General features: G+C 50.3%; 1 protein-coding gene across 2 annotated transcripts; it reads right to left on the bottom strand.

The window, feature by feature from the left end:
* Window positions 1-83: 83 nt before the first annotated feature.
* On the bottom strand, window positions 84-20556 carry MFAP5 (microfibril associated protein 5). Of its 2 annotated transcripts, none has more exons than XM_076345873.1 (9): window positions 20518-20556; window positions 11053-11115; window positions 8254-8301; window positions 7075-7110; window positions 5369-5404; window positions 4535-4570; window positions 3719-3806; window positions 3214-3287; window positions 84-2627 (listed from the first exon to the last, which is right to left on the bottom strand). In XM_076345873.1, the coding sequence occupies exons 2-9, from the start codon at window positions 11111-11113 to the stop codon at window positions 2506-2508; spliced, it is 501 nt and encodes a 166-aa protein (XP_076201988.1). In that variant the 5' UTR covers window positions 11114-11115; window positions 20518-20556; the 3' UTR covers window positions 84-2505. The 2 variants fall into 2 exon arrangements, with proteins under 2 accessions (XP_076201988.1, XP_076201980.1); XM_076345865.1 differs by lacking the exon at window positions 20518-20556 and adding an exon at window positions 11516-11755.
* Window positions 20557-21812: the final 1256 nt, after the last annotated feature.

Raw genomic sequence — 21812 nt, 5'->3', positions numbered from 1 at the left:
TGACAGATTTGGGCTGGAGCCAAGTCTGCCCACAAATCTGGAGGAAACACAGCTAGAGACAAATAAACCCAAACACATGAGAGTTGCCAAGAATAACAGGAAATAAATTTTCTTTTAATATTTTTGTGTGCATTATATGGACTCTAGCATTAAAACAGTGTTCTCCTGGAGAGGAGCACCTCTTCCTGTCCCTGCTGAAAGCAAGCAACAGAAAGGCTTCTAACCATTCCCCAAACTGTATGAATGTTAAATTTCTATATACTGTACAGTAGCTATGTTATACAGTTATATAACTATATCTATATCAGCTTACATTCAACTCTAAATACAGAGTGGAGACTTGGCCTAGTCCAATTTCCAAGAGCTCCCTCTAACATCTCATCTCCATCCTACCTTCCTCCACACAGGCAAATTCCACACAGGCGTCCCAGCATAGAAGTCAGTGGCTGCCAGTGGCTTGAATGTCTTTGAGATCAAGCTCTCAGTGCCCTCCTCTCTACAGAAACGTGCACGCTCTCAGTACAGAAATTCCTCCTCCATCCCTAGTCTCGTGAGCCTCGAGTACTCAAGAGGAGCATCATCCTCTGCGTAGGGGTGCGATGCCCCTATGTATAGGATGAAATTCCAGTCACCGCATAACTTGGAATCCTTTCTCCTGTATACTGGATTAATATAGAGAGATTTAGCCCATCTATGGCCATATATGGAACAAATCTATGTCTGCACAGGGTGTTTTCCTCTACACAGAGGGTGTATGCTTCTTGCTGCATACAGCAGAAATCCGAGTCCCGGGGAGAGGCTCTTGCCTTAATTGTTTTGCTCTTTTTTTCGGAGACGTCTGCCTCTGTGCAGCAAACTGTCCCCTATATTGTGTGACCCTGGCTCTGTGCAGCAGACCAGTACTCATGCAAGGCTGAATGGTACTCAGTTCAGCAGCAGAGTATATTATGTGATGGGGGTGAATGCCTACTCTAGCAAACTGGCTTTCTGTTAGTGGGGAACAACGCTTAGAGATCCTACAGACAGGGTCTTTGCTGATCTGCTGCTGCAGTGAGCTAAGCTGCTCAGCTCCGGTATGCCACAGAATCATGCCACTAAGAGTCACATAGAGTGATTACTACACTTAAGACAGCTCTTCCCCACTTACCCTACCCAGTCTCATAGTGAAAACTGCCCCTATACCTGGAAATGTTCTCCATATATCTGGAAAACAAACTTCTCAAGCAGACCACAGACATCCAGTGCTACCAGAGTGAATTCTTTCCCCCAGGTTGGCCTGCCTCTATAAGCTCTTATACCTGCAGATTCGTTTACCTCCCCACCGGCACCTGGCTCTGTGCAGGTCAGCACAGCCAGAAAACCTGCAAGAAAACCCAGGGATCCCAGATAACGATTCTTCTCCCACATCCCATTCCAATCTGTGACTCATTTCTGCTTTGTGCAGGAGCTCCCAGGTCAGGAGGTAGAACTCAAGTGGAGATATTGAAAGCAGGCTCAGCAACTGGAGAGTGTGGAGGTAGCCAGACCAAGACAAGTCACCAGGACAAGCTAATTCATTGCAGGTTCCCAGTACTGCGAGGACACACAGGTTCTTCATGGGCTCTCTTGGGCTTAGGAGCGGAGGCAGCCGTACTTACTGCTCCCTGGAACTTGCCTGGAATGGGCATCAAGAGATTTCTTCAATGGGAAGGGAGGGACAGGACAGGGGAGAGGAGAGGAGGGAGAGGAAGAGGCAGCACTCTGTTCCAACATAATCTTCTTGAGAAAAATATAATGCCATACTAAATCCAGAACCCTTCCTTTTGGTAGCAGTTGTGTGTGAAGGAGGCAATGAGCTTGAGACAAAGAACTTCCCAGAGGTAGTTATAAATGATCTGCTGCCATAGAGGGACAATGAGGTTTGTCTTGGGTTGAGGACAGCTCATCTCCCAGTTCTGCCACTTCTCTGAGGCCAGCAGACACAGGAGGAGGCTGTGCTATCACACAGCAAACTCAGTGGCTCAGGAGGATTGGAGAGGCTCAGGTTGACTAACCATATCTGAACTCATACTGATGCCATGCAAGAAACCTAGGCCAGGAGTCCTAGGGCATAAAGGTTTGCACTCCTCCACATGAGACGCAGCTTAGGGCATCTGTACTGTTGGAGAGGACTACATCCTGTCCCTATGTACGTCTCTCTGCAGGGGCAAAGCAAGAGAAGATGCAGCACATTTATAAGGACCTCTGGGAAATAAGCAGTTCATGGCCTGCCAAACAGAGTTTGAGAGAAAAGAGGGGAGCATCCCACATCCTCAGCAACAGATTTAGAAGATGACAACAGCCACCATGACAGACTAGCAGAGAGGGGACTCTGTGTACTGCAGCACCTGAAGAAAAGGATGTGGGGGAAGGCAGAGAAGCAAGAAAATGGGGAAATCACAGACGAGAAGGACTTGTCTTGGGTTGTAGGTAGTGGATGATGATTTGTCTTCTCTCCCTTCCTTTTTCTCTCCTACTGTTGGTAGCTCACAGAGCATCAGGCTTCCTGCGCTGCTGCTCCAGGAGTTGTCTGCAAGGGAGATGCGGGGGTTGCCCAGATCGGCGGAGACGTCGAGAAGGAAGGCCAGCCAGCTGGCGACAGATTTCATCTGAAGACATAGCAGACACACACAGGTTGACAGATAATCAAAGATTCCTTCAAATTCTTCACCACCAGAATAGTTAGAGGTACATCCTTCACTGCATTTACAGAAACTGTTGGAACTGCTGAGTCCTCATATACATGAGGCAAGTGAACAAGTCCTTAGGCTTTTATTCATTTCCTTCTGGCTTTATTCATGTACAATACATATTAAAATCACTCGTATTTTGCTGCAACAAAGACTGCATAAGAAATCTAGACTGGATCCTGTTTCTATTCATGAATAGAAATACTGAGAGTTACTCTTTAACCTCAAAGGAATGCAACTTTGAGTAAGGGTGTGTCTGGGGCTAGTAGAGCATGATCAAGATCGAGGAAGGCAGAGCTCTCATACTTCTTGGTAGTACAATATCTACTTCCCAGTGTTTTTCATGGCATGCGAACTGGATGCAAGGCTGCATTGCACTAGAGCTCCCCCAAACCAAGTCCAGGGAAACTACTACATATGGATTGGGGTTGGGTAATTAGTCAGCTTGGAGGCTCTATTAGACGGCTGCAGCTATTCTTCTAGGCTAGCTTGTGCTATCACTCACCTTGCATGACCTCATTCTCCTTGCAGACAATGCGAGAGCACACCTCCTTGTTTATTATGTACATGCGACGCACACTGAGGGATCACCAGGAACACGCCAAGGACAGTAGCGAAAGGCACAGGGACCCAAAGAAACAAAAAAGTGATACAGGCCATAAACATGTATATTCACTGATGAGGAGGCAAATCCTAAATTTTTAGGATTGGTTAGTCTAGAATAAGGCTGTTGTCAATAGGGAAGTAATCTGTCAAGACTTCATGAAATGGCCAAATACCTTAAATACGGATTACAATATAGGGCACATTACAGCTCCTTAGTGCTGCACAGATAATGGTTATTGTGCTGTTTTAATTAATCACCCTACAAGGACACTCTGCGGATAGGATTCATCTCACCAACTGGTTCCCTGAGGGAACCTCTAGTCTTCAAAGGAACAATTGCCGAATGGGACATGCTGTTTCTGGAGAGTTTTTAGGGCTTTTCTTAGGGACTGCTGGTTTCTTACCTTGTAACACAGAGGTAGCTGATACACTGCTTCACTGGTTTGTGAACAGAGTACAGGCGTGTGCAAGGGAACTTTTCTTCACGACAATCTGGGAACACATACACACACACACAGATGCAATCCAGTTTCATTGGCAGGTGCACTCATTCTGGCACATATATGACTTCATCACTAGGTACTGTCCTCCAGGCTTCTAGGGAAGGCCCCTAGCCTCTATTTTCCACTCTCTTGTGAGAGATGGGGATGGTTTAGAGAAGAGGAAAATAAGGCAGACATTTCTGATCCCCTTGCCTCATAAGACAAAAGTAAGGGAAAGTTGAGTGAAATGCAAAACAAGCCCACTGGGAATCCTCAATACAGAAGGCACATGCTGTAAAGGGGACAGACATAAATAAACAAAACGTAAATTGTAGTTGCATGTTTAAGACTCATGTTTCTAATAGATCTGCAATCTCACCCTTCAGGACACAAATCTAGTTCCTTTCTTTTCTGGACAATCATCCCCGTAGCTAACTATGATGGGTTTTCTTGCATTTCCTTCTGAAATGCCAGGTCTCGGCCACTGACAATGGCAGAATATTGACCCAGCGTATCTGGTCTGGTGATCTGCCAGTTCCTCCCCTCCCGGGCATGCCACCCAGGGGAAGACTTCAGTTTCCACTACCGTCATTCTCCAGTACTTCTAACTCAAGGAACAGGGTGAAGGGAATTTACCAGGAGAAAAAGCTCAGTGCTCAGCCAGCACATGCCTGGAGAGGTAACAGGGTGGGTGAAAGTGGGTCTGGGAGGGGGTGCAGGCAGCAAAGTTAAACATACCTGATGAAGCGGTCGTAGTTTCGCTGTCAGACTGAACTGGAAGACAGAGGGTAGCCAAGTTAGTGTGATTTACCATGATTCCTTCCTAGACATCAGCCTACTCAAAACAAATAACTGGAAAGCTCTTTCCAGAGCCCTCCATTGTAACTTCTAATGTGGAAAAAGATTTCTTGTTACTGACATGAAACCGTAAGAGAAGGTACAAATCCAGTATGAATCTAGTGCCAGCTACCCAGCCAACAATGCTAAAAATCTCTCCAAGCTTTACCATAAAGCATTACCACTACTGTTCAAAATTACACTGTAAGGGCATCTTGACTTATAATTCAAAAGGTCAGGTAAACGTATTTAGTTGCTGTAATTGCCATCTAGGCAAGAAGCGAAGGAGCCTGTGACTGCCTCTTACTAAGGAACAGTGACTCCTTTAAGAAACAGCATCCCCAGACCGCTGGTTCTTTAATGTCCACGACAAGGGGTCAAAAGGAGGTTGGTTTGTTGTTCCCTCTGATAAAGCAACCCACCTGTACCACAGTAAACCAGTACATTTTATTATTTACCCAGTGACAAACTGGAAAGGAACTCGGAGGACTGACTGCCAGGCGCAAGTTTTCATCAACAGTTATAGAGGACTTCTACTTCTCTTGTTCACGTGCCATACTGTCAGCCAGAAGCATAGACAAAACAGATGGGCGTAGAGAGAAGGAGGCTTTTGGGCGTCAGGGCTGCGGTTAGGGGCAGTCAGGGAAGGCAGGATTCCGGCTGTGCAAGGGACTGGGCAAGGAGAGGGAAGGGGGGGTCCACAAACATTTGGCTGTGAACAGAGAATAAACTCACCAGGACTAAGAAGCACAGGTGGCGTGACAGCTGCAGCTGGAAAAAGAGAAGATGTTCTGAAAGATCTTAATTTGAGCTTTCAGCCTCTTTCCCCCTCCCACAGTTCTGCCGTTGGCTCACCATGCCTGACCAGTAGCCATCCCACATCTGGGTCATAAACAACGCTGATCGTGATGTTATCTGACTTGCCAGAGTAACTGCAGGCTTTTCCTGCGAATATGCCGGGTGTCCTAGAGCTGATGGGACACTGTAGAGCAGAGATGGATCCCATGGCACGTCCTTTGTGAAGAGTTTCTTCTTGATCCCTCAACAATAAGCATTTTGAAGCCAAAGTCTGCTGTAAAGGCTTCACATTTAGTCTTTTCAGGTTTAGATGTAGGTTAGCCACCATCAGTTTGGTCTGGACACCAAGTCTTATCTACCCTCCTACAGACTGTCAGGTCTCACGCACTGAACATGAGACTGACGCAGGTTGCTTTCACCTCCCATCTCCACCAGGAAGATCATGCACCTTATGTATATAATATTGTGCTTCCACTTTTCTCCTCCAGTGTTGTCCCATGACAGCTGGTCAGCTTGACCCACAATACTCTAGCCAGCTGATGAGCAGAGTCACAGGGCAGAGGAGAGACCATGGAACTGCTGTCCTGGAGTACGGGACACCAGTCTCAGATGAGCTCTCCTACACACACAGCACACTTCCCAGCAACAGCTGAGCGCTGCTGCCTCTCCTTTGTCTGTTGAACCATATCGTCGACCAGATGTGTTCTCCTTCTCCCTGCCCTGCCTGGTCCCCCCCCACCTCAGAGGGATGCGTTTGAGAGACTGCCCCAGCAGAGAGAGAAACCATCACTAAGGCCAGTGGTGCCGGATTCGAAACAGGACTCGTATGGAAAAAGCGGGGAGGCTCCTTCTTGAGCCTCTGGCCCTCTCCTCCATTCCCCATTGTGAGTCCGGCAGGATTAGCCTATCTTGTAAATGCCTACACTCCCATCAGCTCTGTGTCCTCACCCTGGGGCTAACTCCACAGCAAGGCTTGGCTCTCTGAGGAGGCACATTGCATGCGAGGAGTGCTCATCTTCAAGTGTCCTCCATCTACCCTATCTTTCGCGTACATTTTGCTGCCCCCCAGTGACATAGCTGCAGGCATGGCAGGGAAGACTGTACTAAAAGAACAGTATTTCCACCTCCCCGTCCCACCACTGCTCAGAGTTTGCTTTATTACTGTCTTTCGGGTTTTTTTGCCTCCTCTGTCTCCTGAGCACTCAAGCATGGCCACTAGCTTTCAGCAGACACGGACACAACCTGTGTCCCAGTGCTGCCCAGTTAACTGGTGGACCTGACCAATTTCTCTCCCTCGTTATTTAGTCTCTTCCTTCCTGCAACCTCCTCTGGAAGCCCAGGCTGCGTGAGCTTTGGATTTCATGGCTTCCTGCAGTGCAAATAGCTTCGGAGAGCCCTGGTACACCAGGTGAGATTGGCATTTCCTTGGAGAACAGGCCATTAAGCTACCCCAAATTCATCTCCCTGCACAGAGCACAGAAAGGACTCCCAGATAGCTATAAATGCTGGAAGAGCATTGCTAGATGTCAAAAGTGGGGAAGAGGAGTTTCTGAGCATAATGGGTAATTTCTGGGGCTATGTAGGCAGGAGTAAAGGGGAAAAGGGGAAAAGAAGCCTGAAGTTGCCAAGAGATAGGAGCTTACCGGAGGTGCTGATAAGAGAGTCGGTGCTAACTTCGCCTGGAAAAGAGAGAATGTCCTTGAGAGAGCTTGTCTTTACTTTGTGGTCCCTTACATAGCTAGCCATAGCTACCTTGCATTACCTTGGCCACCATGGTAGGCTCATGAGACAGTGGGATCCAATCCAGTAAATACATAAACAAACACAGTACCCCCATCCCACCTGTATCCATCCCTGTTTTCAGGGACTGGCTGGGGACTGGATTTCTTAGTGCGCACATGTTGCATCAACCCTTACTGAACTCTGGATTCATATTCTGACTGCTCAGATATAGCCACTGTGGGCATCTCGATGGGAAAGAAAGACGTCTGAAACGAAGGCGCTGATGGCTCCCGCAGCAGTAGGACAGACAGCTGAGGCACCCACTGCAGAGAAGGAGGGAGGCAACTCCAGAACCTTGACTGCAGAAATTCATCAGCAGATGAGTTTCTTTGAAAGGCAACTGATGGCAAAGCTGGGGTAGGTGTGATGGAGGGATAAAGTGTGAAGGAAAGGGAAGCTTGGTGTACACATTTTGGATTGGCTTCTGAACAGTTGTCTGGGAAGCCCCAGGTATTGCGCATGACAGGACTGTAGCTGGGAGATGTCTGATGGCTTAGCCAGGGGCTTCAGTTTAAAGAAAAGGCAGGCCCTTGTGGTTCTTCTGGGTGCTGAAGCATGATGCAAACATACGTTCATTTTATCTTATCATGTCACAGAAATGGAAGAAGGTCCAGAGGGATAAAGCAATTCACCCCTAACAACACAGCCAGTATGAAGACCAGTCCTTTCTCAGCCGCGTCACTGCTAAAGCACCATGCCACTTGTGCACCCTTTTTCTTGAGCAGCTCGGGTAGAGTTCCCTGAGCACCTCATGGCTGAAGAGTTTTCAGCTCTCGTGGATCTCCCACAACCCTTGACTGCAAACAAGCACGCTTCAGCTAAGTGTTCAGGACCCCAGCACTAGTGAATTATTTGTAAAGAACACACAACACTTAGCAGGTTGTCTTGGAGGGCTTGTTTAATCTTCACTGAAAGGCAAGCTCACAATGTCAGAGGCAAGGAAACAAAGAACAGCATTTGCAATTAAACAGGCTGTAACTACACAGGACAACTGGGTCACATGAGCAGTCTTTAGCACATAACATGCCTGTAATACTTACCAGTTGCACTTTCCAGTTCTTGCCCACTGACCACCCATGGAAACCAGTCTGCAAGAGAAGAAGAGAGGGGAGTGAAGAAAGGACAGAGAGAGGGATTTCTATAGTCTGCAGGCTTTGTGAATTTTTTTTTGAGATGCTTATCTGTCCAGGAGACACCACTGCCCTCTGCTGAAGGGAGAAATTACCTCCTCTCTGCCTCAGCCTCCACTGCTGGCTGGGTTTGTTCTTCAAAGATTTGTGGATACAGCAGGTCCTGATCCTATCCCTGCTGTTTCCACCAGGGTCAAAGGCTAGGCACAGGGACAAGATAGTAAATACCTCCAGATCTGCTACTGAACTTTGCATTTCTGAAACCCCATTTGCTGCATTTTGAAAACAAATTGCATGTTGCCTCCCTGCTCTGGAGGTTGGTCAAAATCCCTATCTCCACTTTATAAAAGAGGAAACCGAGTCATGGAAATTATTTGCTTGGGGTCACAGATTGAGTCATTGGCACAGTAAGAAACAGACTGCAGGTCTTTAGCTCCTTAGGCAAATAATTATCTGGTCCATCATCCTGCCTGGGTATGGAGCACAGAGCAGAAGATCTTTCCCCTCTCAGCCCCTGGGCACACTGGAGAGGGAGTACGATGAAGACGGCTGTGCACGCTGTGTGGAAGAGGAGAAATTGAAACTGAGCTAGACTGTTCGTTTGTCCAAATGTAAAGGGTGAGAAAGCTGCTTCCTACAGCAGCCAGGAATAGGAAAATATTTCCTACTAGCCACAGAGGAGGGAAATGTCTGCATAACTGGGGTGGGATGAAGGAAGGAGTTGGCAGGAAAAACGCAGTGATCTGGGGCACTGCAGGGATGTGTGCAGGACCAGCCCAAAAAACAGTACACCCTGCTACGTCTTATGAACTCAGCCTTTAGCTTTCTGTTCTTAATGGGAGCACTGCATGGGCAAAAACTATCAGGTTTGGAGCTTTAGCCTTAGTTCTTCCTCATTCCAAGAGCAGTTACTTGCAGGCTGCAGAGGGACTCTTGGGACCCCTATATAATCCTGCTCTGCAGCATTACAGGAGTCGCTGGACCCTGCTATTCCCTTCCCCACCCAGCTGCCAGCAAGGGCTCAGCTGCTGGTGACTGACCCAGGGAGAGCCAGACATGCATAATAACTTAAGTGCACAATGTAGTGCAGCCCAAAACTTTCCCTGTTCTGGCTCATCTCTTAATGGTAATGAGTAGAGGAGAAAAAAGATATTGAACGCTTTCTCATTTGTTTCAGGTACAAAAGGCAGTACACAAATTCCGAAACCACTGCAGGGGCCAGCAGTGCCAGATTTGAAATGGGAGACTCATGGAAAAAGGGGGGAGGCTCCCCTCCTTTTTTCTAACATTGAAAAGCCAGCTCTTACTAGCTCCCCCCCGCAAAGATAACTAGAAAACTGGTCCAATTCTAAAACAACAGGACACAAGTGAAGTGAAACCTCTGTATGTGAGGAGAGGAGACAAAAGAGGTGACTTTCTTATCAGATTTTCAATCACTTCAGTTTGTATTTGCTATGGTACCCAATTCATACGCTTTATAAATGATTGGATTTTATTGTCCAAGTTGCAATAAATTAATCCCTGAGGTCTGAGAAAACTGCAACCCTAATTCACTGAATCTGTAGCTCACCCAAAACCAAAAGAGACAATGAGAGACCAGCTAGTGATTCCTATTGTTTTCCAAGTTAAAACAAAAAAACCCCAGAAATACTAAAACAAAATACACAAAAGTAAGAAATCTTCCTTTCAGGCCTCCTTCATGCACCATAAAAACCACAGCCTTTTTTTTCTGCCTCTAACTTTGTAGGCCACCTACAAGCTCATCTCTTGGATGCCTCTCCTCCCTGCTTCACAGTCACAAACATGACGTACTCTACTGTGCACCTTTACAGGAAAAAGTGCTATTGGGAGCAGAAACAGGCTTCAGCACGAGGGGAGGACAGTAGGTTGGAATGACCTGATTTGAATGTGATAGGTGCAGTCATCTGTCTCCTACATACAGTCTTTCCTGGGCGAAGCTTTTTCCATTCACTGGAATTAATCTTCTTTTGCTGCCTGTCCTGAGTCTTCCGACTATACTGTCTGATGCTGCCCTCTTGTTTTGGTTTTTTGTGTTTTGGGGGTTTTTTAACAGATTTGATCCCACCTGAATTTTTGCCAGAGTAACTCCAAGCAAACAAAGAAGTGGAGCAACAAAACAGAACAACAACATCAACCACAAAAGCAGAGAGTGGTTTGAACTACAGAGGTTAGGTTTCTCAAAACAGCTATACAAAAAAACCTACAAAACCTCCTGGCAGTCGAGTGGCCTGGAATGGGGCCATTCCAGCAGGAACCGCTAGCGACAGCAAACGTTTCACAGCTATGACAGAACAAGTTTTGTGGAGCACTGGGAAATGCTCGGCAGATGATGCAAACACAGGTGGTACAGCAGTCTATAGTAAGCACAAAGCACAGGTAACCCTCTTTCTCAACTCGACCTGGATGTTTTGCTTACCCAAACATCTCTGCAGTGGAGGCTGCGGACCTCTGTCTCTTGCGACTCCCAATACTTACTGGAGAGTGGACACATATGGGAACCAGTCCCCAGTTCCTAAATTTTTCCTTACAACCCTGTATCCACCATGCCTTTCCTGTTCAGTCCTTCCCCCTTCACTGTCCATCTACATGTCTCTGTCTTTCTCCTTAGGTCATTGCACACTAGCCTGCGTAGGAAACTCCGCGGGGCCGGGGTGGAGAAGAAATCCTCCCCCTGGCGTAAGGACTCACCAGCTGGGGACAAGGAGAGTGCTAAGAGACACAACAGTATACAGGCTCCAGAGGTCTTCATCCCTGTGGAGTGGAGGAGAGAGGAGTCAGAGGAAAGCTAAGGCAGGAACAAGGATACCCTCCCCTATAACACAGAAACTCTTTGCTTGCTGCCTCTGTTTCCCTCTCAAGACCATTTGGTCTTCCCAGCCTCCCTCCCACCTGTCTCCCTCCTAATCTGGCCAGTTTTCCAAGTGTTTCTGAAACATTTTGGACAGAACATATAACTCCATCTGCTTTCTTTCTCTTTCCACCTCCCTTCTCCAGCCTCCATCTCTTTTCTCATCCAGGTGGCTAAGCCCCCTTCCACACACACCCCCAGCATGCAAAGAAAAGTTTTCTCTTGTTATCTCCCTCCACTCTCTTCTACTTTTAAATTATCTTGAGGAGCACTGAGAGAATAGATAGGGTCCCCATCACTTACTGCAGCCCTCGGTCTCCGCTCCCTTCAGCAGCAGACGCTCTGTCTTTCCCCTTCAGCGGTCCCCCCCACTTTGGCTATTGGGTAAATCACATGCAGCCACACCCAGAACACGTTCTACTTTTGGTTGTCTTCAAAATACGATTTTTGGGGGAAAAAAAAAAAAAGAAAGAAAGAAAAAGGAGAAGCCAGCGAGATGGTGGGACGTGGTGTCATCATGCATCTGGAATGAGGGGGGGGAGCGAGAAGCAGCAGCCCACACCCTCATTCCAGAGTTTATTATCCTCCGAAGGGAGCCCGCTCCTCCCATTCCCCCAGGACGGACCAGCACCAGGGACGGATTCTTGTGTCTACGTTACACATTCGTGTCCCGTTTCGTTTTGCCCTCCTACGCAGTCCCTCTTCTCCTTTTTACGCCGCTGCATCTAGCCTTGGCTGCTGCCTCCTTCCACCCCAGTCCTTCGGTCCCCTCTTCTTACTCTTTTCCTGCCTGCCTCTCGCACACGCACGCTGCAGGGCCCGCATCCCTGTTTGCCTAAAGGACACGCTCGGCTTGCCACGGTGCCGGGACGGGCTCTCGCCTCCCCCCGATGCTCCCGCCGGCTGTCACGCTCCGGACACACGGCCCACCCGGCACGCCCTGCAAGCGATGCTCCTCCAGCCGCCACGACCGCCGGGTCTCCCCGCGCCGGGCGGGGCGCTCCGGCCGGGCGGGGGTGCAGGCGGCCCGGCCTGCTGCAGGAGCCGAGCGCGGGCAGCGGGGACGGGCAGCGGCACCGGGGGGACGGGGACGGGGGGGACGGGACGACCGGGAGGGACCGGGGCGGGGGGGGGGACCGAAGGGGACGGGACGGGCACCGGCGCCCCGCCGGCCGCGGGCAGATGGCGGGCTGGCAGGCAGCCAATCGGCTGGCAGCAACTGTGATGACATCACCCCGCTGCCCCGCGCCGGGGCGGGGGCTGGTGCCTCCCGGCGGGATGGGGACGGGGATGGGGACGGAACAGGGCTCACCCCAGGACCGGGCTCGTGTGCGGGGGGGGGGGAGCCGGGGAACGGCGGTTGCCGTTCTGGGCAGTCTGAGAAAGGTGGGGAATAGGGAAAACGTGTGCGGGGGAAAAAAAAAAAAGAAAAAGAAAAAAAAAGAAGTAGGAAAATGGGAGAGACATATACTGAGAAAGGAAGAGGAAGAATGAGATCTGCCCCTCGCTGTGCCGTCCTTCAGACTCCCTTGCGCTGCTTTGCCCCCAGGCACGCTGTGTTTTATGAATCAGCCCCACTGGAATAGCCGCTCTCCCCTAACCCTTCCTCCAACAGCCCCGAGATCCCCCGTCTCCTGTTGCTTTCTCAGAGCCTTCTTTTCCCTTTGCTGTTCTTGGAATTACTCCTCTGGGTCTGAGGAGGCACTGGCTGGATGGTGCCCCTTGTATGAGCTTCAAGGCACAATCTCAGTCGTGAGGCCAAGGATGTTGAAGGAGAAGCTAGGAAATGACCGGAGCTCCCTCCCTCATACAGTGATGAAAGACAGCAACCTTGTAGGGGAAAGCTGTGTCCCCTAAGGTGTATCCTGGTAGCTAGGTAACCCTCGTTTGTTCTCAACAATTGCAGACTAGGAATAAAACCCTCTAATGCCTTATACACTGTTACTAAGGAAATCCTCATTATGTCCTTGCTGCCACGAGAGACCCAGAAGAGTGTTACCCGCATGTGACATACCTGAAGCCACAACTTCCTACCTAACTGTGGCTGAGCATCGGTTGTGGCAATGCTCAAGAGAAAAGCCACAACGACTGCTCCTTCTTATTTCTGGTCCTCCAAGACTCATGGGGAAGCACCGGTGGTGGGAGTACCAGAAGAGGGGTAGAGGGGATGGGGAAAGCTCGGCATTTCCCCGCTCACCAGGGCAGCCTTCTGGACCGAAGCACCATCACTCCGTTTCACTGGAGCGAGATATCACCATTCCCACCGGAGACGCTCAAACGGTGATTAAACAACCAAAAGAAAGAGATGGAAGTTATAACCGCACCCAGGTTTGAGGAATCCTCTCAGATCCTTGGCTTTTTCTGGAAGTCCACATAGCAATATGTTTGGGCTACACCTTTCCACACAGCTTGGTTTGGTTTTTGTTTTTCTCTGTGCCTCTGTGTTGTCATTCAAGCCTCTGTTACTGCTTAACTGGATAACTAAAATGTCTCGAAGACCTTGCGAGTTCTGAACACATTTATTTGGAAACTTTCATTGATGCCGTATGTTTTGGTCTAGCAATGCATTGATGTATCACTATCTCCCACAGAGCACAGGATTCACCTCTAGTCCTGGACAATGCTTCTTCTGAGTGCTTTTGAGCTTTAAATCCTTTTTTCAAACTGGAAGGCTGTGCCCTCCCCCCGCTGCTCAGTGCGGGTAGACCACTTGTGCTAGCAGCACCCCTCCATTTGGAGAGCTTGGTGCGGATGGTGGGGGATGCTCCTGGTGATGGAATCGCTGGCTGGGAAGCAGTTCAGTCTTTCAGATACCAGGCAAACCGCAGTGAAATAACTGGAGGTACCCTGCTGCTCTTGCTCGCTGTGGACGCCGGAGGGAGCTGCAGCACACCGGCACGCGAAGCCCCATTTTAACTCTTGCAGTCCAAGCACCTCCTTCAAGTGATGTGGCTCTGTGTCTGCAGGCCCCGATCTGGAATGAAGGCTCTCCTCTTAGCTCTCCTGTTTGTCAGTGTACTGGATCCACAACTGTTTAACCGTTTTGCTTTTTGGGATGGAAAAGAATCTTGTTATTTTTTTCCCCCAACCTTGCCCCATGACATTGACAAAGATAGTTGGGCAGCCCTCACTTCTGGGAGATATGAATAATTAGCATCCTTCTGCACCTTCCCTTCTCATTCACATTGCTGTCTTCTGCTTTGCACGCAGCCATCCTTCTCCAGCAGAGGGTAACTTAGGGACATCTACAGCAGATGACTCAAGGTGAAGCACTCTTCCCTCTAAAAAGTCAGGTGTCGGTGCCACACCATGGTGTGAAAGAGAGCTGTGCCGCAGTAGATAGCATGTGTGACTCATAAAGGAAACACTTCCACACATACATTCCCTTAAGCTGCACTGACCCCAGTGCCTGTAGGTGTTTACTTAAGATCAGAAGCAGTGACGGTGATTCAGCAAAAAGTTCTCTTCCAAGTTGGTACTGATCCCATTAAGTTACCAAGAATGCTATAGCGATGGTAGCGTGGTATTTTGGATGAGACACAGAATCAGCCTTCCTAGAAATTAAAATCTCCTGGTGCATTTCACCCCAGAGATTACTGCATCTCAGCAGACAGCTAAGTGATCCTGGGGCATGCTATTTGTAATGCTCTTGGAGAGGCATTTAAATGCCAGCTGATTTCTTTCCCTGCCACCCTTTGTCTCCCTGGCCTTCACATATCCTCACAGTAACTGGGCATTAAGTTACGTCTGAGTGATGAGAAATTAATGAACCGCTATAATATGTTTGAATGTATCAGGTCAATAATGCAGCACTACTGGCCATGTGAATTGGGGCTGAAATGAATTTTCCTGGGACCCACACTGATGATTTCTCAGTGCTGATGGGCTCCATTAATAGCTGAGGTCTGACACTACCCTGCAGTTGTTCCACTGGTGTTGCTGAGGTCATCAGTGGGAAGGGACATGAGATCAAGGCCTGTTCCGTCTGTCCCCAGTTTTGGGAGGTTCACGTCTGACTTTGTAGAAGTGGGAACACTGCGAAGTACAGGAGCCTGGACACGATCCACCTCTTTTTGAGTGATGGTCATGCTTTCTGTTGTCCCATCTACAAGAATAAGGAATAATTCACCCCTTTATTTACAAATCAACAAGCCAATGCTTAGAGGACAGGCAGTCTTGCAGTCACAGAAAACCCTAAGGGAGTCCATGAAACTCCAATACATGCTCAGCTCCTTCAAATCAGTTCAACATTTGTGAAGAAGTGAGCACGAGCAGAGGCAGTCAGTGAGCTCTTTGCTGTTTGGTCGGTGATTTGGCCACGTGCTTCAGGCTTCTCATGGCCAAGAAGCCTACCGTGAGAAGTTGTCAGGACCTTCCTTCTTCCCTTGCTGTGCTTCGGGGTTTCCTTCTCTGCTCTTTCTGTAGTTCCTACTATCACAAACATCCTTCCTTTCTGGTCCCTGGCTGTTTCACATTTCCTTTGGCACTCCCCTTTCTCCAAGCAGCTGAGCTCAAATATGGCTTCTCTCAGGGCACTTTTTCCAAGACCGCTCTCTCAGGGAGACAGGTAACACTTTAAGCTTAACAAATATATAAATCCCTCCTGTAAGGCCAGTTATGTGTGTCCATATAGACTCTGGACTACATAGAAACACCGTCTTTAATTAAATTGGCACAAGTTTTCCATACGGATGAGGCTGTGGCCACGAGTTAAACGCCAGTAAAGACATGACAGATTCCTCCTCTCCTTCTCCCTTCTCTTCTGGACATCACAAACCCTGGAGCAAAGTCAGCAGGATTAATCCTCCCGTCGCAGCGCAGCGATCATGCACTGGAGCAGTAACCAGAGCTGGCTAAAGAAGTCACTGCTAGGAAGGCGTCTTACACCTACGCAGCTTTCCCATTGGTATCTGTCTCACGTGAGGTCCAGCCTTTTGTACCATTTTATTATCTTTTAATAGTCCTCCAAGGTGGAACAGATTCTGGTAGTTTTGCCTACCCTAACAGTCCAAAACCACGAGTGGTGCACCCCCCAGCCCTCCCCCCCCCCCCGAGCAGATCAGCTTCAAAAATCACACCCTGAAGGGGCTACTCTGATGTTCAAATGTTGCAGTGCTGAGTTGTACGTCGCTCTGAGATCTTCACGCAACCTCGTGAGTCCAGTAGCGGGGCTACAGAGAGTACTGGATATTACAAGATGTGATGAAATCGGGACAGCTCACAGTGCCTGAATCGGACGTGCCCTTTCAGTTAAAAATGGCAACAGAGGGAGGCAGGTGTACAGGTGCGCGCATAGAGAGGATGTCTCATGTGCACATACAGAGACTGGGGGCAGGAATAGCGATTAAAAATAAAATAAAATAATTATATTATATTATATTATATTAAAAAATAGGATACCCTATAAGCTTTTAAACATAATCAGGGAAGGGGGCAAAAGTGGCAACTTTAAAAGCAATTTGCTTTAAATTCTGTAACATTAAGAAAAAGATCTATTGTCAAGGCCTTTTTTTAAACTGACTGTATCCAAAATACGCAAACTGTTGAAGGCCACCTCAGTGTCAGCATTGACAGCACTTACCCTGCTTCTGAAAGGATGTAAGAAAGGAGAACAGCAATTGCACTGAGTAGAAGAAATGCAAATGATATACGTGTTAGCAAATTGATGAGTTTCTATTGTGGGGAAAATTAGGAAGCACCACCTTTTGGGTTTTTATCCCTCCATTTCCTATACCTTCACAGGGACTGTAAAGGCTGAGTTACCTTTTAAATGCTCATTTATGTTTTATTCTACAGTTGGCATTAGAGGAATTTGAACAAATGAAGACTTCGTGCATTAACTGCAACTGCATTGATATAAATCACTCTCCCCTGTAGGTACAGCTGACTTCAGCCAGATCACTTGAATTTTGTTCTGACCTTCCCCATGTATAGTCGCTACTCTGACTTGATGGCAGACTGAAACCAAGGCAAGCGATGTTAATGAAAATCTGTCCTAATGTGATATGTATACATGTAAAGGGCCTGCACTGATTTAGCTCACCTCTTAAAGAGATGAAAACATCACCAAATGTAGACCATTCTGCATCAACATAAACCACACCTTTACAAGATGCCTGTAAAAGGGCAACAACACTGGTAGCTGAAAAAACTAATTTGATATTATTCTAATAATTTCTTGCCTCTGTCCATCAATGCAGCTGCCCTGATACGTATCTTTTTATGAAAAAAGACTGCAACTATTCACCCATTATTTCCTCATTTGTAATTGGTCTTAGAATAAAAACACACTGGAATTTCATTTGCATGCAGCTGTATAGGATATTTGCATTCAAATCAAAGCACGCTGGGTTTGCTTGTTAAGATATCTAAACGTTATTTCATTGTCTCAACCTAGCCTCTTTAGCAAGGTTTCTTTGGCTATCTACTGCATCCTCCTTGAGTTCTCTTGCCATGCCTGCCACCTCGGGTTTCTCTCAAATTTAATTCTTGGGTTTTGCCCTACATTTTCTTTTTCCTGCACCTAATATTTTTTTCTCCCCCTCTTTATTTCTGTATTTCTTCCTCTGTTTCTCTCCTCTTCTGTATATGCCTTTTTTCCTTTCTCCCCCTCCCCCCCCGTGCTCTTTCTCCCGGTTTCTCTCTCTGCACAAGCTTTTCTTACTCTGGCTTTCTCTGTGTCTCCCTGGTTTCCTTTCAGTCACCTTCACTGGAATGTTGGCAGAAACATTTTTTTCTTTGAAAACAAAGAGACTAAATAAGTAAATGAATAAATAAAATAGCTGGAAGCAGACGGGAGGTTTCAATTCCAGAAGGGTCTGTATTCTGCGAGCTTTTCTCACTTCTTAGCAAAGGAGGAGATAGTTGCACTCCCTGCCCACCCCCAGCCTCACAGGGAGCCAGGCTTCCCCCTCCCCTGGCGTGAGGACCTTGGCTGGGAGTGATGGATTGCACTGCAGTGAGGGCTGGGAGCACTGCGGGGAGAGGAGGGGGAGGGATGGGGAAGGGAGGGAGGGAGGGAGGGAGGGAGGAGACACGCTGCCAGCGTCAGGACAGGAAGGATGTAGCGGGGCTGATGAGAGGAGAGGAGGGGGGAGTGGGAAATGGGGAAGGGGAGGGCATGGCTGGGAGGGCGTGCGTTTCTGCAGGCTGCACCGTTCCGAGCAGACCGGGGCGCCCAGGTCTGAGGGAGACCGAGCCGGGGACGGCACAAGGCAGCGCGGGCAAGGCTGTCACTGGGCAGCGGGGGAGACAGGCAGGGAAAATGGAAAAGCAATAGGGAAAGGGAGCAGGGAGAGCAAGTCAGAGAGCGAGAGACAGTAAGGCTTAGGTTGTACGGCAGCGACAAAAGAACACGGCTCTTGAAATCAGAATTTCTTTGGAGCTGTAACAGGAGAGGCAATGTCGGAGATGTAGAAACACTCAGAAGGTCAAACAAGGCATACCGCAAACCGTGTTGAAATGTGCTTTCATTGCACTCCCAAGTGCGGTAACAGTATGACCTTTGGACAGTAGCGAGGTACATCTGTACCGCTGGAGCTACTGGTGATGGTAAGCATGTTGGCAGCGTCTGGCTGCAGCAGCTTTATGGCCTTGTGGATTTTGGCAAGGGGAATGTGTCCTTTTGCCTGGGCACTGCGAGGAATGCAGATGACCTCCTCCCCGCTGCACCATTTACAAGTGCTGAAACATCACTTGCCATTGTTGCGTTTCATGCTTCTCTTCTTCCTTTTTTAAATATATACGTCTCCATCTGTTCCTTATTCATTGTCCAGATTTTTCTCCATTTCTCCGCTTCCATCCACCCTCCTTTCTCCATTATTAACATCCTCCTCTCAATCCATCTTCCAGCATTATCTTCCACCCTCCCTTCCTCTCCCTCTCCCTCTCTGCGGACCTCCTCCTGCCCACCCCCAAGGTTTACTGCCCCGCTGGCTAAACGCCATGCCAGCCCGGCGCTCCGCACGCCCGGGGCTCAGGGCAGGCAGGGCAGGGCGGCGGGGGGCGGCTCCGGCGGGCGCCCGGTGGCGGGTGCAGGGGGTGAGGGGCTGGGGGAGGATGGGGAGCAGGGGGGTGTGTTGGCAGGCATGCAATCAGCCTGCAGGAGGCTGTCCCGCCCCTGCAACTTCTCGGAGAGGCTGCCCCCCCCACCCAGCACGGCTCCTCTCACTCACCCCCCTCTGGCTATGGCTGGCTCTCCGCCCCCTGCCCCCCCCATCGCACTGCACCAGCTGCGGTTTCCAGCTACACTGACCTAGTTCTGGCCTCCCTGCAAGGCACCTCCATCCCCCTCCTCCCTTAGCACCTGGCCGCAGGAGCAGGGAAGGGGAAAGGGTCCCCTCGCACCGCAGGGAGCCCCCTGAGCACTGCTCCCATAATGGCGCCGGACCCTGCCACGGGAGACCCGAATTTGAGATACACACACCCGCCCCTTAATCTCCTCCATCGGTTTAAGGCAGGCAAGCGGGCGCTGGGTGTATAACCACACTTGCTGATGGTGAGAGGGAGCATCAGGGTTAGATGAATAAACCACCCCTCACGAATGAGAGAAGCCTTAAAAACAGATTCCCCGCAACACCCTCTCATCAGCTCTGGGCACAGAATTGCTGGACACAGGAGGAAAACACCAAAACTGGGAGAAACTCAAGAGACCTGCCGTCTGAAGCTCTTTAGCTCGCAGGGCAGATGCTTATCAGTCTTAATGCAGCAAAGTGCCTGCAAGGTATAGCCACCCGGTGGTTGCATCAGATCCTTCCCAACAGGCACCGAAATCCTAAGTCATCACTGCAACAGCATTCATCAAAAGACAATGGAGAAAGAGACAGAAAAGGGCAGAACAGGAGTCAAAAAGAGGGAAAGGAACAGGAAACAAAAGCAGGCAGACAGAAAGGAGAAAGGAACTATCTCAAGATAGTAAAGGAAAAATGCAGCCTGAGAAAAACAGCTGGAGAAGGGGCCAGGCAGACGAAAAGGAGAGGCAGAAGGGAGATACAGAGAGAAGGAAGCGTTTTCCTTCCAAATTACTGCTTCCATCAAAAGCACATTTTTCCTTTTGTCCAGCTCCTCCGCACTGTTCCCTGTTTCCCTGCAGCATAACTGCAATTTAGCAGGGAGAAATGCACTCCTGTCTTCTGGAACTGGGAGCTGCTGGTTATATACCAGCCTTTGAAGTCTACCAGCTGCTATTCATCCCTCCCTTTGTTTCTGTTTGTAACCCTGCCCGCCTGAGCTTCTTTGTGCCTCCCAGTTCTCAAACTGTGCCCAGAATAAGGATAGCAGAAGCCTCTGACCTTCTCCAAAGTTACCTATTCAATGAGATGCGTGCTCTCCTCCCTTACGTCCCCAAACGGTTGCTGTCTGGCAGGAAAAGTCCTGCAATGGCCCTGCGAGACCCTTCCTTCTGGCAGGACTGCGCCCCGAGCCTTTGCAGTCCTCGTTTCAAATGTTGGGAACGAGGGGGTTCCCACTCCTCCTATTCCACCACCGCACAGACCTCTCTTCTTTTACTTTCTCCCAGTATTTACACCAATGGAATCATTTTCCGCCCTAGCAGCCTGCTCGCTCCCTTCCCACCGCCCGGCGTAGGAAATGGACGGCCGTGCCCTCCCCCTGCCAGTGCGTTACGCACCGACCGCACCTCCACAGCAGGACCGCTCTCCGTCCCAGGCTGGGGTGCCAACCTCCTTAAACCGAGGCAAACCGGCAGCACCCCCTCCAGCTCCTCTCCCCCCATCCCGGGTCCCCTGCCCGGGGGCGTTGTCCGAGCCCGGCCGGCGCTGCCGCGGGAGGGACGGCGGCGCAGGACCGGGCAGCCCGACCGACTGCAGAGACCTCGCCGCCGCCGCCGCCGCCGCCGCCGCCGGTTCCAGCCGGCTGCCGCTGGGCGCGGCCCGTCCGCCGCCGCAGGCCGGGCTGAGCGCCACCGCCCCGCCACGCCCCGCCGGGCCGCGCGCGCTGCCCGCAGCGCCCCCCGCCCGCCTGCCTGCCTGCAGCCGCCCGCGGGAGCGCGCCTCCACGCCCTCGCGCACAGGCCAGGGTGCGCATGCGCGCCCCCCCAGCCGGGTGCGGGGGCTGCCCGTGCCCGCGCCGCGCCGCACGTGCGGGCGGGCTGCGGGGGCGAGGCCGGGGCCGCGGCCTCCCGCGCCCTGCCCCCTCTGCCGTCCCTCCGTCTGTCCGTGCCGGCAGCGGCGGGCAGTCCCCGGCGGCCGGCCCGATCCCGGCAGCGAGCGGCTGGTCTCCACCTAAACGCGCGCGGGAGCGCTGGGGGCAGAGGGAGCCGCTCGCCGGCGGCTGCCACGCGCAGCAGGGCGTGGAGCTGCCCGCGGGGAGCGGGGCGGTCCCACGCATGGGAAGCCCCTGTGTGGGGGGCAACGGAGGGGGTTTATTCGAAGGCAGCGGTGGGTTCAGGGTGACGAAGCCCTTGGAGCCCGGGCGGGTTACGTGTGTGACAGGCCCGTGTGCAAGCTCGGCTGCCGCGTCCCGGAGCGGGGACGTGCGGTGACTAGTCTGTTGGCGTCTCCGAGAGATGAGCCTGGAGCAGCTGGCTGGCGAGATCGGAGGCGTGCATGGCGCTGGGTCGAAATACCTCCGGGGTTGAGTC

This window comes from Aptenodytes patagonicus, chromosome 1 (genome assembly GCF_965638725.1).
Source record: "Aptenodytes patagonicus chromosome 1, bAptPat1.pri.cur, whole genome shotgun sequence".
NCBI classification, from domain to species: domain Eukaryota; kingdom Metazoa; phylum Chordata; class Aves; order Sphenisciformes; family Spheniscidae; genus Aptenodytes; species Aptenodytes patagonicus.
Note: the sequence above shows the minus strand (reverse complement) of the source record. Positions and strands in the feature narration are given on the sequence as shown.